Source organism: Glycine max, chromosome 3 (genome assembly GCF_000004515.6).
Source record: "Glycine max cultivar Williams 82 chromosome 3, Glycine_max_v4.0, whole genome shotgun sequence".
Classification (NCBI taxonomy): Eukaryota; Viridiplantae; Streptophyta; class Magnoliopsida; order Fabales; family Fabaceae; genus Glycine; species Glycine max.
The window spans coordinates 41,396,197-41,413,103 of record NC_016090.4 but is presented as its reverse complement, the minus strand read 5'-3'; the positions used below and the strand labels follow the sequence as shown (position 1 = coordinate 41,413,103).

General features: G+C 32.2%; 2 protein-coding genes across 2 annotated transcripts; one reads left to right on the top strand and one right to left on the bottom strand.

Moving 5' to 3' along the window:
- The first annotated feature begins 4,653 nt into the window (after positions 1–4,653).
- Positions 4,654–8,206, top strand: LOC100815903 (trihelix transcription factor PTL). The gene is made up of 2 exons (XM_003521399.5): positions 4,654–5,497; positions 6,284–8,206. The coding sequence occupies exons 1-2, from the start codon at positions 5,031–5,033 to the stop codon at positions 7,563–7,565; spliced, it is 1,749 nt and encodes a 582-aa protein (XP_003521447.2). The 5' UTR covers positions 4,654–5,030; the 3' UTR covers positions 7,566–8,206.
- A 4,758-nt stretch (positions 8,207–12,964) lies between these two features.
- Positions 12,965–15,975, bottom strand: LOC100527532 (fructose-bisphosphate aldolase 6, cytosolic). Its single transcript, XM_003521397.2, has 3 exons — positions 15,784–15,975; positions 14,445–14,672; positions 12,965–14,079 (listed from the first exon to the last, which is right to left on the bottom strand). Exons 1-3 carry the CDS (start codon positions 15,809–15,811, stop codon positions 13,259–13,261), a joined length of 1,077 nt encoding a protein of 358 aa, XP_003521445.1. The 5' UTR covers positions 15,812–15,975; the 3' UTR covers positions 12,965–13,258.
- Between the last annotated feature and the right edge of the window lie 932 nt (positions 15,976–16,907).

Below are 16,907 nucleotides of genomic sequence, written 5' to 3'. Positions count from 1 at the left end.
GGAGCATTAGTCCAAGAAAGAAGGGCATGAGTCACACATGTGGGTCACATGATCCTTTAACCACCCCTTAGTATTGTGCAACTATTGTTTCCATATACTAAAACATTTTTTTCTCTTAATCTATTGAAGTATCATTTTTTAAGGACAAAAACTCTAAAGACTTCTGGAAGTCAAAATGGATGATAATTCATATATATATATATATATATATATATATATATATATATATATGGTAGCATATCAAGTTAGAATAGTTCTCATTTCAAAAATGTGAAAACTTTAAAAACTTTAAGGATGATTTATACAATTATATATAGTTGGTAAAAATTAAAAATTATTTTGTGGTAACATTACCACTTATCGGTATTTAAATATGATCTAATAATTTATATTTATAATTTTTATATGCATATATAAATTTAATAAAAAAAAAACTTTTCATGCTAAATTTGATAGATTGAATTTATAAAATATTATCTCAAAATAATTGTATTTATTAAAAACAGCTTTAATATGAATTTTTGAGCTCTACCTATTAGATCTGTTATTATTATTGCTCAAGAGTTATCCGTAGTAGAAGTTGAATTCCAAATGAAAAACTCTTAAAAGAACTTCAATTTTGTCAAAAAAATATATATATTTTAATGTTATTTAAAAGAAAATAGAAGTTATGTTTTTCCAATTTTTAAAATTAAAAATTCAAATTGGATTCTATTACTAGAATAAAAATGACAAATTTTTTTGTTTCATATGTGATATTATGAGATCAAGAGAATCAACTTTTTTTGGTTAAATAATCTGATCTAAAATACTAGTATTTTCTATTTAGTATAATAGCATTCACTCATTTAAGTTGCCACGTCAGAAACATGCAAGTCTATGGAGGCATGGAATGGAACCATGGGTAACTTGCCGCAGCATCTCATCAGCATGTTCATTGCCCACCCCGCTCGTGCTCGATTCTCTTTTCTTCTACCTTTTAGATTTTTTTATTATAAAAATTCATTATCGTAAAAGTACTCAATTACCCGCGCAACTTTTCAAATTAAAACTGTAAAATGTGAATTCTTAATTAAAATTTATTTTATCACATGACATATATATATATATATATATATAATACATTAGATAAACAATCAATTGTTAGATGAAAAATTTCACCCGTGTATTTTTTTTTTTTCAAGTTGTGATTAGTGAAGAAAAAGATATGAGTATTCTGAAAATCAATTCTCATTTGCTACCAATAATTAGGTTGTATTTGATAGAATTAGTTAAAAATTTATCAGTAGTATGAAAATTAAAAAACTAATTAATAACTAGAAGTTAATGGTTATAAATTTTTAAGAATGATAAGTATTTAATAAAATTATTTGTTGAAGTAACGGGAAAATATAAAATAATATAAATAATATATTTAAAAATGATAATAAAAAAATTGAAATATTTTAAAAATAAAAAAATAAAATATAAAAAGTTATAAACTAACATTTATAAAAAATGTTATCTCAAGTTTTTCTTTAAGGAATCAAATAACATTTCAAAAAATATTAAACCTACTAAAAAATTGCTAGAAATTACTTTAAAAAATACTAAAAATTTCTAAAATTTCAAGTTTTTTTAATTGAAAAACATGTTTAATGTTATGTTTGTCAAAATAATCTGAAAATGCTAGTTAAAAACTAGCTGGAAGATAAAAAATTAACTGCAAATAGCAAAAAGTTAAAAATTATTAAAAAATTATCAAATAGTTACATAAATTTTTTAAATTAATAAAACAATTAAAAACTTACTGAAATTGAAATAGATTGTAGAATAAAACCAAAATCATTATCGAGGCACTGTTACCCTCCCCTGTGTTTTTACTTTTTCTTTTATCAAAAAGCGTGCTTGAATTTCCGTTCTCTACTGTTTAACGTGAATCTTGTGTGAATAGGATTTATTTTAACCTGCATCAGGATGTGGAAAATGCTTTATCCAAACACGCCATATATGTTGTTTTCAAAATACTTCTAATTAAGATCTATAATTCCGAAGTATCGTGACAAATTGTCCCATTTAAATCCATTAAAACTAAAAAACAAGTGAACATTTTTCTCGATTTTAAAACGCGATATGCATGCATTGAACGTTCTGCTATAAGTTAAGTTATATACTTCAAAAGCAAGCAATCAGTTCTGGGGCTCTGCCCCTGTTCTTCGTGTCTTTCTCTCAGATATTGTCAGAAAGAAGAGCTGAAGAGAAGCAAGATTCGCAGCACCATTAACAGTCCGTATCCTTGCATGGCCTTCCATTAGTTCCATCTTGTTCTAATAGTGTTATATTATTATCCCTAATTTATTCCTAATAGTTAAGGATTAATTTATAAATTATGTGCAATTAAGAACCAACACAAATCGTAAAATTTGTGACTGCAATGTTTCGAAGAAACTGAACATTCCTGGAATCGTAGATTTAACAATAAAGAAATACTCAGAATTTTCTTCTCGTTCTCAAATACTTCATAAAAATACTCAAAGAATTTTCCTAATGGTATAAGATTTTTTTTATTTATATGAGTATAAATGATTAATTTAACGGTAGGATTTGGGTTTAATTTTCAATGAGTACAAGATTTTCCTTAAGCCAGCGAGCGACACTCACAAATAGTGAAAAGATTAATTTCTATTCAATGAGACAGAAAACACCCAAAATCACAAAAATAGGAAAAATAAATACTTTAACAAAAAACTATTATTACAAAAAAGTTAATCATGTAGTGACCCATAATTATAAAATAAATGATCATATATATATAATACTACTTGAACATAAGCTTATTCTATTTATTTATCACTTAAAAATTATATTATGAATAGGGTTGAGTTGGAAATTAAATAGATAGGAAATTATATTTAATGATTTATTAATAGAGAAAAAAGTTATGTATATATCACATAAAAAATTATCTATAGAGACAACCTAATCCAAAACACTCAAATGAAGTGTAATGTCTAGCATTTCTAGCATTATGGTGTATCAAAATGTTCCATTGTATCGCGAGAATCTCAATACACAATTGTGTTTGTGCCAATTGGAACTTCACGGATGGAGTTGTTATATATTGTATCAGAATGTTCTCCCTAATCCTACTTATCCCGAAGGCAATCGAACAAAGCTCAATCCAATATTAATATGATCGACTAAATTCTCACTTGTGAGCATCATATGTAGGATTGACATAAGATATAATTTGGGAGAGTACACGGATCCCTAGCTTTGAGCACGAAGTGCGAAGAGGCTAAGTACGTAGGTGGGATAAGATTCGATTTGTGAGGATACATAAGTCTCTTGTCTTAAATATAAAATACGAAGAGACTAAGTACATAACATCGTGATAGGATCTGATCCAGAATGATACATATCATGATGTAAATATTAGATAACCATGAGTTTGAATCAAATACAAGTATAGGGTAAAATTAAATTTTCCAAAAAAGGCAAATTATGAACATGAAAATATCTCTTTGATGGCTTAAAAAATAAAATAAAAACATAAAAATAATACACACAATGATACATTGATTCAAAAGATTTTTGATTCTACAACTAAAAAACATACAGATAATATATGTTATTCTTTAATGAAAAATAAATTAAAACATTTTAGCTAATAAAATCTAATTTTATTTTATGAATGGAGTGGTTCATGAAAAAGGGTAGTCACGAATGAACATGAATTGAACTAAGAATTACACAGACAACATAAAGATCGAAGATAATAACTTGTTTCCTCTTATGATGATTTTATACATTCGTAATTATTCCCCTCTTCTTTTAATGATTTCAATTTCAAAAAGCAAACTAACGTTCGAACTTCGAAAATTTCCCTACTGATAGCTTTCATCATCCTCTAGTTGACTTCAGAATGATAATCACTCAAGCATCATGGTAGAAGTATAATTCCACAGTTCTGATTGAATTTCAACTGTTTAACTCAGGGCCGTTTAATTTATACTAGACACTAATGTCTTACACCGTACGTAAGCTTTAATATTAAATACGTAATTAAGATTAATTTAAAAATATATTTCTTTCATGTTTAATTTCAATTATATCAAGGCAAAATTATCCTCATCAAACACTTGATAATAAACACGTTGTACACGATCGAACCACACGTGATTTTATACTTACTCAGAGCTAGGTCTACTGGAATAGAGTTGGATGAAAAGGGGCATCGCGAAAATTTTGCGAATAATTAAATTGAAAATTTAATTGAACTTTACCACACTCCACATAAAAAGTAAAAATAGTGAAAAGAAGAAAAAAAAACGATAGTCGTGTCGTGTGGTATAGTAAGAATAGGAAGGAAAGAAAGTTTGACGAAAATATATAAAGTAGTAGAAATTAAATTGAAGGTATAAATAAACAACGTAGTAAAAGAGAAGGGAACACGTTAATGTTGTTGTATGGAATCATTACCAAAAGTCAAAAAGGTAGCATCGGAGACACTATACACGCATCAGCAAGACAAACTCGGCTGTCTTCCATTGGTGGTTTCACTTTAGGCCACCTGTCGTCCATTCATTAGGTAATCAAACAACATAGTAATAATACAATACATTACATTAACATTAGTTTTGTTTTGTATGTTTTGGTGGTCTTTAGGGCTTAGGCTTACTCCCCCAAACACTCTCACACTGTACTGAACAACGACACAGAAGGAAGCAGCAGCATAAAGCGGGAGAGGGAACACATTACCACACTAATACTATTACTAATACTAAAGAGAGAAAGTGAGAGTGAGAGAGAAGGATCAATCTAAATAATGAGAAGTGAATATCTCTCATAGTGTCGTACAGCATACACCACACGCATACATTTGTACACAGACATGGGACCATTTCTCTGCGTTTAAATTTTGATCTTTTTCGTGGACGACAGGATCCGAGTCTGCCGCTTCCCTCTCCATATCATCATCCTCCTCCTTCACCTTTTCTTTTCATCTCTCTCTCTCTCATTCTCTTCTTCTTCTTCGTTAACCTTCTCCTATGGAAATGGAGGACCATCATCGTCACCATCATCAGTATGGCATCACTGATCTGAGGCAACTCGTTAACGGCCCTCGGCCGACTCATTTCCCCACCATGCCGCCACCGCCCAAGGCGGAGCTGTTCCCCGGCGACTCCAACCTGCAGGCTGCGACACAACAACACTACGAGATGATGATGTTTGGTCGTCAAGTAGCCGACATAATGCCTCCTCGTTGTCTTCATGACTTCGCCTCCACCGATTCCGCCACCAACATCGCCGTTGCCACTCCCACCACCACCCCTAGCGCCTCCACTCCTCCGCTTAGTTGCTTAGAGGCCGAGACCGCAGGATGCATCGGTGGAGACGCCTCCACTGGAAGATGGCCCAGACAAGAGACTCTCACTCTCCTTGAGATCAGATCTCGCCTCGACTCTAAATTCAAAGAGGCTAATCAAAAGGGTCCCTTATGGGATGAAGTTTCTAGGTACCTTTTTTTTCTTCATTCTATTTTAAACAGTACTTTCTTCTGTTTTCAACTTCAACATCTCAAAATTATAATTATTTGTTTGTTTGTTTCTTTGGGGTTGAAAAAGTAAAAAAGAAAAAAAAAACACACACACAAACTAAATTTGAATGTTTGTGTAGCTACCTTCTTGACGGTTTCCTACTATGATAACTGCACTTAATTGGTTTTAATTTGGTCACTACTTTCTGGAAACTCTGATAGAAATATAACATGGCAGTATAATACACGGGTCTTCGTCTCGCTACTCAATTTTCGATTATTGATCGTGTACTTGGAAGTGCTAGCTTTAAGTTCATATACCAAGATTAGTACGTCTCTACCACTGTCCCTTTTTCCCTTTTAGAGAATTTCCTAGCCTCTTTTAAGTGCAAGTGCTAGCTTCCCTTTTATTACTAGTTTTTCCTTACTCAAATTCCGTTCAACTTTCCGAAGCTTTTGCAACTATTCTAGCTCTTATCTCATGGAATGACATCAACCGCGGGCTCTTCCTTCAATGAATCATGTTTCTATACCAATTCGAAATGGTCATTTGCTGAGTCCTATTTGCTAAATCTAGGTTGCTAGCTATAACATAGACAACGTCAGTGCATGACATTGCATAGCAATTTGGTTATTATTTATTATTATTATTACGAATGCTCATATCATATCATTAATTCACAGCTCAGACTAGGGTTCCATGTTCCATCACCTACGTTGAGCTCACTTTTTAGCCTTTTTGTTTTTCTTGTGTTAATGTTGAAGGAACATGTCTGAAGAACATGGATATCAAAGGAGTGGGAAAAAGTGCAGGGAGAAGTTTGAGAACCTGTACAAATATTACAAGAAGACAAAGGAAGGAAAAGCTGGAAGACAAGATGGGAAGCATTACAGGTTCTTTCGTCAACTTGAAGCCTTATATGGTGAAAACAGTAACCAAGCCTCGGTGCCAGAAACCAATTTTGGCAGTGGTAGCCTTCGTTTCCACACAAGCAGCCACAATAATAACCCTTCTCAAACAAATCAAGAAATGTTTCAGTCTCAGAAGCATTGTGACAGCCTAAGCCTCACCAACTCCACTGATTTGGACACTTCATCATCGGATGACAATGATCAAAATAGCACTGGCAGGGAACTCAACAAGGACAATGACTCCATGGAGAAGAGGAGAAAGAGGGTGAGTGGAAGAAGCTGGAAGGTGAAGATAAAGGACTTCATTGACTCACAGATGAGGAAGCTGGTGGAGAAGCAAGAGGAGTGGTTGGATAAACTCACAAAGACACTGGAACAGAAGGAAAAAGAGAGAGTGTTAAGAGAAGAAGAGTGGAGGAGACAAGAATCTGTAAGGTTGGAGAGGGAACACAAATTTTGGGCTAAAGAGAGAGCATGGATTGAAGCAAGGGATGCTGCTTTAATGGAGGCTTTGCACAAATTAACACGAAATGAGATAATGAAGAGTACTCATTCTCACGAGGGTCTAATGGTAACTGGAATTCAAATCCACAGTGAAAACCAGAATGAAGATGGGAGTGAAATACTAAATAGCACTGCTGCCAGAGGTGCTGAAAGCTGGCCAGAATCTGAGATTGCAAGGCTTCAACAGTTGAGAGCTGAGATGGAGACAAGGTATATGCAAAGTGGGTTTTCAGAAGAGGTTATGTGGGAGGAAATAGCTACCAAAATGGCTTGTTTTGGTTACGAAAGGAGTGCTTTGGTATTCAAAGAGAAATGGGAAAGTATAAGCAGCAACTATGCAAGGAGTGCCAAGGATGGAAGCAAGAAGCGCAAGGAAGACTCAAGAAGTTGTTTTTACTTCGATAACAGTGACCAATCTTCTCTGTATAACCAAGGAGGTGCCTATTGTGATATCAATGATCAAAGGCACGAGACTGGGAGGCTGCAAACAAATGACGGTTCTTCACCTTCCAATTCAAATGTTGGAAATGCAGTTGCGGGTGATAACTGCTTTCCCTTCTTGATGACTGAGGGTGGAAATTTGTGGGAGAACTATAGCTTAAAGGTTAATAAAGCATGCCAAAACCAGTGATGAGAGTGAAAAAAAGTTTGACACTTGTAAGAGGCAAGAAAATTTCACAGCCTTTTATCAGATGATCTCACATTATGTAAGCAAGAGCTAACTGATGAGGGTCGTTTATGTATAGAGACTGATGATGATAAGGTGATCAATCTTATTATATTTATGGGAATCAAGGTGAAAAATAATGTGTTCAAGTCACGTACGTAAGTTTAATGAGGGAGACTAGACATTGGCAAAATTTCACAGGTGAGTATGACACTAATTCAGGTGAGTTTCTCTTGTAGCAGATTTCTTTTATGCGTGCAAAATGGAATTTGCAATTTTATATTACTTCACATGTTGCATCTTCAATGATGTTTATATATCATTAGTTGTTAACCCTCTTTTTCCGTCCACCTTCCACCTTCCACACCTATGTTGCCTTTCTTTTTTAAATTAAATTTTTGGATATATATCTGTGCTGGCCTTTTGTGTTTGTGTACTGAAAGGCTGTAATTAAGGTAGCAATTTCTTTGGTATTTATTTATTGGTCAATAGTGTTATGAACCGGGAGAAAGTGATGTATTGATGTAATTGTTTAAGCATCGGACATTGTTACAAGCATAAAAAAGGCCCGATTTTCTTATTGAACGTTCTTTTGAATTAGACAAGCCGTTCTTGTACATAGGCAGATAATTACTGGTTCCAGGCTAGGGGACTAAATTATCGCAACTCTTGTCATGTGTTTTTGTCGTTATTTTTTTTTCTCACTTTACTTTGCATATCAATGAGCACAAACTCAATAATTTAATTTACTCTAAAATAGACCAACCATGAGAGAAAATTAGTCAAGTGTAAAATAAAAATGTAGATATCTTCTGGTCATATCAAAACAATTTAATTTTAATAATCATGGTGGGGAATATAAATACTTAAATAGAAAAGTTATTTTATTAGAAAAAAAGGAAACTTTTTAGAGTTGTCATTGAGCTAGGTAACTAGTAAGTGTTGTATTGCAGCCTGGCGTGCGCCCAACTATTTGAGAGACGTTAAATTAAACAAAGTGCTTCCATTTTTGTATAATTGAAAGGTAGCAAGAATATATATATATGTGTGCGCGCGCGCATTAATTATACAAATAATTTCTTTTACAATTGTAATAAAGTTTCAACATAAAATTTTATGCAAAATTTCTAAATCTTTGCAACCAAATGGGTTAACAAAAAAAGCAATTCGAACAGAACAAAAATATTCAGTTTTTTTTTCGGCCTAATTAACTAAATGAACATAGACTTAAATCACATCCCGATTCCAGCCTTACTACTTCAGTTGCGCGGTCAAGAGACAAAGGTGGATGGTTGCAAATGAAATTTTCTATTTCACATGGTCTAAATTAAAACTATATATTTTGTGTTAAAGGAGGACGAATAGAGGAAAAGTACAAGAAACATCGATCAAAATATATATTCCAGCTTCTAGTAGAACATCTATGTACTGTTTAGCTCGATAGGTCACTAACTTGACCATACTATTGGCTGGTTTGTACCGAAGGATCAATAAATGTTATCCAGCAAAGTAACTGCACGGGAATTCTCTATAGCGATATACAGTTCCCTCCCAGTTGTATTGTGTGGTCCTAGTTGGTTTTGATATGAGAAAATAAAAATGATACCTAACAAGTCAACATAGAAACAAAGACTAAAGAAGGCAGGGTCCAGTTCTAAGTCCAATAGCCTTCCATTTAAGCATGATTTATTGCTTACATATATACCTACAATACATCCTTTACGGACTAAGGAAACTTGTGCTGCCGTATGCACTTAATAATAATAATACATAGGCAATAACAACGTGAGCGGAAGTAGTCCTATACATCATATATACTTAGGGGGAATATTAAATAAGGATTTTTAAGATAAAATTTGCATAGTAATACTGATTTGAAAGGTGACCACTTTTGGCGAGTTTCCATGAATAAGTGAGGAATAACGGATACCCTACCTTGATAAATACGTGAGCCTCTTTGAGTTTTGACTTGCAATCCAATATATTTATAAAGATGAAAACCCTACCTTGCGTGTCCTGGCCCTGGCGCATATGTATGCCATTGAAAGGTGAATCAACCATTAAATACACTATAAAGTCACGAAAGTGAAATACCCCACTTCCCAAAATTAAAATACTTTTTATTTTTATTTTTTGTTACAGAAAAGAGTGACAGTAGCATGACACAGGGCCTTATCTGCAGTGTAAGTATTTTCTTGCATTTTAAGGCTATGTGGTACTGGCAGGCACTACTACACAGATACATACATATATGCATAAGCATTACATAAATATTACTGATACACCTTACGCTCTTGGGCAGACAGAATCCGTACCTGGGAAAGAGTAAAGAAGTTTCCTGCTAAAGGAAACCAAAACGCAAGGCTTGGGGAGACAAATTTGCAGTCATTATCATAACACAACACTTTCGTTTCGTTTCTCCCTCTCTCTCGTTCCTTCCTTGCTTTGTCTTCACGCTTCTTAGAGGCAGTTAAGTAATTAGTCAAGTCAAAGGGACCGAAAATCGCATCACGTGTACAATAATGGAAAGATGATATCAAATTAAAGTGTATGCATAAGCATACCAATGTGCTGTTTCTCTGATGCCACAGACGTGACTTGCACCCTGCACCTCAAGAAAAATTAAAACTAAATAAATAAAAAAAAGGTTATGTACTAATGTACCCCAACTCAGAATCAAGATGGGGGAAATTCTGGCTTGGGCAAGTTGCTTTATAATTATTTTGGGCTGTAAAAGGTAACCTTTATGCATCTCACCCATAGTTAAAAATACGCAATCAGGTTCTGACTTCTCCAGTGGCAGCGAGAGGGATGCTTCCTCATATATTGGTGTCTATATAAAGTTGATTAGTAGGCTAGACCAAAAATAACTACCCTATCGTAGCTACTGGAATAATTCATGGCCCGAGACTTTAGCATTTTTCCTTTTGCTTTTGTTTTTTTAATAAGGGTGGAGGAGACTGGAGGGGGTGCATAATTGAGTGAACCTCTGTGGTAGTGGATTCTATGACACCACTAATTAATGTCCATCTCATTTTCATTTCCTAAAATGGGATGGATCAGGGATGAATAGAGAAGAGAGTTAGAAAGAAAAGAAAAGATAAATAAAGAAAGTGATGATAGATAGATGTTACAAGTAATGTGATGAAAAAAGAATAAAGCAATAAGAATAAAAAAAATCGGGATGGAACTAAAAGGAAAAAGAAAGTAAATGAATATTTATATTTTTTTTCCTGATATTATTTCGATCAAACTCAGCTTCTCTAGGCGCACTCACTGATCAAACTTTTGAGACGAGAGCCCCTTGTTTCGGCTTTTGGTTTTTGGTCCAGGTTCCTTTGATTTTTCTTTTTTCTTTTTTTGGTCCTTGTTTTGGTTTAAATTTGTATGTAGTTGTGTAAGAAAGTATTGGGTGTTATTAGGTGCACCAGGCATATTGCTTGTGTATCGAATATTAAAACAAAATTTTAAAAATATCTTTAAGTGTTTTTTGTTTTTCTAGATTAAGTAATCAGTAAATATATTTTTTTAAATTTTTTTTAAATATATTTTTTAAGAATTAATTTAAAATTAATGACCCCCAAGTAACAATAAAACCTATTGAGCTAATAGATCAATTATATTATAAAATAAATAATGTTGTTATATAAAACACTAAAAATTTTAATGTATATAGAATATACATGTAAATTTAAATAATAAATTTTATAACAATTAATTTTGATATAATTCATACGAATTAGCTAATCCGTATGTTTTTTAATTTATTAATAAATTAATTTTTTTAATAATAAATGTTTTTTTATTTATAAAAATATTATTTTGATTTTTATTTTTAAAAAAGTTATTTTTTTATTAAATAGTATCTTTTTTAATTTTAAATATATTATTTTTTATTTGTAAATAGTTATTGTTTATTTTTTAAATAAAAATAGATTACTTTGAATTATGTTTTTAAATAGTAAATATTTTTTAATTGTAAATATATTAATTTGTTTTTGTTTTTAAATATTTATTGTTTGTTTTATTTTTAGCAATCATATTAACATATTTATAATTTTAAAAAAATAAAAAATTTAATATTTTGTTAATTAAAAAAAATAAAAAATTCATATAACTCTTACGGATTAGTTAATCCGTATGAGTTATATATGATCATAAAAATCCATATAACTAATCCGTAAGAGTAATAGGGATTTAGTTTTTTTTAATTAAAATAAATATTAAATTTTTGAATTTTTTTTAAATTATAAATATGTTAATATGATTGTTAAAAAGAAACAATAATTATTTAAAAATAAAAATAAAATTAATATATTTACAATTAAAAAAAATTGCTATTTAATAAAAAAATAACTATTTAAAAACAAAAATCAAAATAATATTTTTATGAATAAAAAAGTTTACTATTAATAAAATTAATTTATCAATAAAAAAACATACATATTAGTTAATCCACATGAATTATATTAAAATTAATTGTCACAAAATTTATTATGTAAATTTACATGTGTATTAAATATATATTAGAAATTTTAGTATTATATATAACAATATTATTTATTTTATAACATAATTAGATCATTAACTCAATTGATTAGAACATTATATTAATAACCTAAAAGTTATAGGTTCAACTTCTACTTGAGTCATTAATTTATAAAACATATTTTTGAAAAAATAATAAAAAATGCTTACAAATTACGTAATCCTTAGAAGTAAAAAACACTTAAAGACATTTTTGAAATGCACCTAGCAACACCCGAAAGTACTGGGTATATGTGGGCTCATTGGCCGCAAAAAATCACCCAACAAGTGAGAGTGAAGAATAACAAAACACTATGGCGGACCACTTGAAATAGTAATTGGACAAGATACGGGTTTTTGGAAGAGCCCATGACGTAACACTATAAGGCAGCTGCTATATCCACTTTCCTCATATATTAATACACTCCCTTTCCTTATTTTATTTTTTTACCAAACTACCCTGTAAAACACACTCTCCCCATCTCTTTCTCCACAATTTAATTATTTTCCTGAAAACGTGCACACCCTCCCCCAAATTTTTTTTCCCCCGTTTAAACCCATTAAATTTGTTTGAACTTGATATAACTGGATCATAGAACTGATATCAAGTTTTATGAGGGCATCCAAAAACTGACCCACTTTTATTTGTTGAGAAAATGAGAAAAGAACTGAGAGACGACTAAATAGGAGAAAAGAATAAAAATTTAAAATTGTTACTTAATATTTCGGAATTAATATATTTATTATTTAATTCAAAATATCCTTAATTTATTTGGTTAAAAACATGGGACCCGTAAATTTCAATATAATGTTATGCAAATAAGAAAGAAAAATAGTTGATATCAAAATGCTCTTTCACATCCAAATAGCATTGAAACATAGAATGGAACTTCTCCATAATAATACAGTAAAAGTCATTCAGAAAAAAACAAGAGAAATTAAAATGTAAAGCAACAGTACAGTAGCAAGCCAATTTAGCTTGATGCGATTATTCTTTAATCCGTAGACATCCTATAACCGAGAGCAGAAAGCAAATCGGCCGAGTCTAACTTCTATGAAGGAAAGAACATGAGAATGGTGTAGCCAATAGTGCAAAAATTCTCCAAATTAAAAGAAGTCAACACCTTTAGTTAGTATTTGTAGTCCTTGACATGGAGAGACTCGGAGGCACCCTCAGCAAGGGTAGCATCACCTTTGTAAGTTCCCAAAGTTGCATGTGAGTTTGCATTGCACCTGGCAAATAAAGCATCCTGAGCCTTCTTAATGTTTTCATCTTTCCCACCCCATGCCTTGAGAGTGCTTTGCTGAAGTGCCCTTCCAAAAGAGAAAGAAAGGGACCACGGCTTCTTTCCCTGGGACTTGTTCATGGCGTTGAGGTTGAGGGTTGCCTCCTCCTCGCTCTGCCCACCAGACAAGAAGACAATGGCCGGAACAGCAGCGGGAACAGTTCGCTGCAAAGCTGTAACAGTGTATTGAGCAATCACCTCTGGGGTGACCTTCTTAGACTCTGAACCAGGGGTGACCATGTTGGGCTTCAACAGAGTGCCCTCAAGCAGAACATGGTGATCATTTAGAGCCTTGTAGCATGCTGCAAGAACGCGCTCGGTCACCTCAGCACACTTGTTGATGTCATGAGGTCCATCCACCAGGATCTCTGGCTCTACAATAGGTACCAGACCATTCTCCTGGCATATGACGGCATATCGGGCAAGACCGTAGGCATTTTCATGGATAGCCAGCTCGGATGGTTCGTTTGGGCCGATCTTGAGCACAGCACGCCATTTGGCAAAACGGGCACCGGCTTCATAGTACTTCTGGCATCGGGCGCCAAGGCCATCCAAACCTTGAGTAGTAGTCTCCCCATTAGTTCCTGCAAGCTCTACTGTGCCCTTGTCAACCTTGATACCAGGGAGAACTCCTCCTTCCTTCATCAACTCTACGAAGGGTTTTCCTGCAATAAATAACATCAGAAAAAAGTTCAGAAACTAATAAAGTTGAATTGAAAGGGTTAGGCCAAAAACTGAAAATAGTAATGTTCTTTATTCTTACAATATCCTACTAATCTTACTAATACTTATAAAGAAAATAACATGTGAGCAAGTCGATGCATTATTATCTACTAATCCTCTTACTAGATTAGTAGATACTAGATAGTGTAGGAGTTAGAATTATTCAACTGAATAACAAGGTAAAATTTAGTTAGGAAAATGCTTTTCATAAATAAATTCATAATAAAGTGTAAATAAGATGCCTAGTTGTTACTCATGAGAAGATAGTAACGAATTCTTTAAATATGGTAAAACTGAGTATCAATACCTGAAGCTGTCTTTTGGTATAGGGTTTCCTCAAACAAGATCACACCACTGAGGCACTCAAAAGCACCAGGTGTGGTGAATAGGAGTTCACGAAGAGCACGCCTATTTGCTTCAACATTCTCGACATTAATGCTGGCCAATCGCTTGCCAATTGTACCAGTTGACTCATCAGCAGCAAGGATACCCTTCCCTGGGGTGCCAATGTAAGCAGCATTGGCAATGAGTTCATCTGCAATTCATGTAAATTCATTAGCACATTAACCAGTAGAACATATAAATTTTGAACCAAGCCATATTACCACAATACAATAATCTCACTTCAAATTGAAATGAATAAACAAGGAAAAGGCATGTTAAACTAAACAACTCTCAACAGTTGAACAAAGATAAAAATGGCAATTTGTTTAAAAAATTGAAATTCGATAAAAGTAGCTCCATGGAACAAAAATCGACCGTCAAACTGAACTAATTTATATGAATCCAGTGTTATTAAATTGTATGGGGAGGGATCCAGAGGGTGCAAGTGTCTCCGGGCCCTCCCTAAACTCTTAAAACTATTTGGTTAGACTTTAATTTTATATATAAAAAAATGTCATAATTTTGCACGTCAAATATTGTTCATTTTCATCCCTTCCCCAAGATATGTCATGAATCCGTCCCTGTTTTAAGAGGTAACAATATTTGTATCGTTTTTAAGAGGTTTGCGCAACTTTATCACTCAACAGCCCAGATCTAAATTCATGAAAGAAATCAATGAGCACGAACAACATTTAAACATTACTTTTAAAAAAACCTAGTCCAATAGTTGATCTTGTTTATTCAGATTTCCAAAGAATATCACAACCAAATCCATTCAATGTAAATAACGGATAAAAAGGAAGATAATAATCACCCAAGAATTCAGGGACATACATGCATAACAAAATAAAATAAAATCCTTAAGTTTTCGCGGGGAAACGAAGTTCACAAGTTAATTCCTTAATCCAATCAGAACACACAACCATCAACAAAATTTCAACTTTTCCATTAAAAAAATGCTCAAACACAGGTCAGAATCTGGATCTGTGCATTTAAATTTCTTTTATCATCTTAGGTAGCCAGAATATGAAGCAGAGTAAAACAGAAAACAAAACATCCATCCAGGTTGGAAAAGACAAACTTTTTACATCAAAATCGGCATACCCAGATGAAAAAATCACTAGCCTGATAGATCAGCACAATCGTTCAACAACAAAACAACTCACAAGAAAAAAAGAAACAACGTGTAGGAGAAAACAACGACAAAACAAAAAACCTCGAGGGTATCGATGACAAGATTCTAATGAAACAACGGTGAGTACCTTGGTACTTGCTCTTGAAGGAAGACATGGTTGGCTTGAGAATTGGGGAGGGGTTTGGTTGGTTTTGACGAAGTGAGAAGACAACGGTTTTAAAAAGGGAGTGTGAAATGTGAGAGTGGGGTGGGGTGACTATTTATGACTCATGAGATGGGGTGGCGTGGAAAGGGGGTAGGTGCGTTTCCACGTTCGTCTTCCCTTCTTTCTCGTTGCATTTTTTTACGGTGAAGAAAAGATTATAAAAAAATACAGCACGATAAAACAGTCAAATAAAGAGTATATTTAACGAGTTAATTAAAAAACTTATTTAATTATTTGATAAATATATTTTTGTAAAATAATTTTTAATATTTTTTTAAACATTATTTGAAATAATGTTTTTAACATGTTATTTTTTAGCTTATATATTTTTTACTCTCTTTTTATACTTACAATATTTATTTAATTTTTCATTATCTTTTTAAATATATTTTTTATATTTTTCAAGTTAATTCAATAATTAATTTTACTAAACACATTTAATAAGTCAATTTAAAAGTTTTTAGCTTTTAAATACTAATTAATTTTTGAATTTTTAGTTAGCATGCAACTAATTTCCGGTTTCAGTTAGTTTTGGCATAGCTAAACAAATTGTCATAGAAATTTTTTTTGGCATAAACGTACTTATTTTTATTAGTTGAAACAAAGTCAATTTTTAAGTAAAAATTATAATTAAGTCTAAATTTTTTTACATTGAATTAATAGAAATTATATTTTGTGTGGCTTTTAATAAGTATTTCGTAATTAGATGGTAAAATAAAAAAAGTTACACCGTAATTTTTTTATTCTTTTTTGCAAATTCTTTAACAGATTCCCATTTAAAATAATGAACGCTGGACTCAATTATCATCGCAAGATTCGTAACTAACTTTCAAGAATAATTTTTGAGATAATAAAGGATAATATAGAACATTGAAAGAAGTCAGATGCTTATTCATTATTGTATATTAATAATAGTAAATAAAAGAATCTGCCTCTTAAAACATATGGATAAAATTATATATCACTTTCTGTTTTGTAATACAAAATTGTCATCGTTTTCGAAAAAAACAATTTTTTTACCCACAAAATCAATTGTTTTATAGATT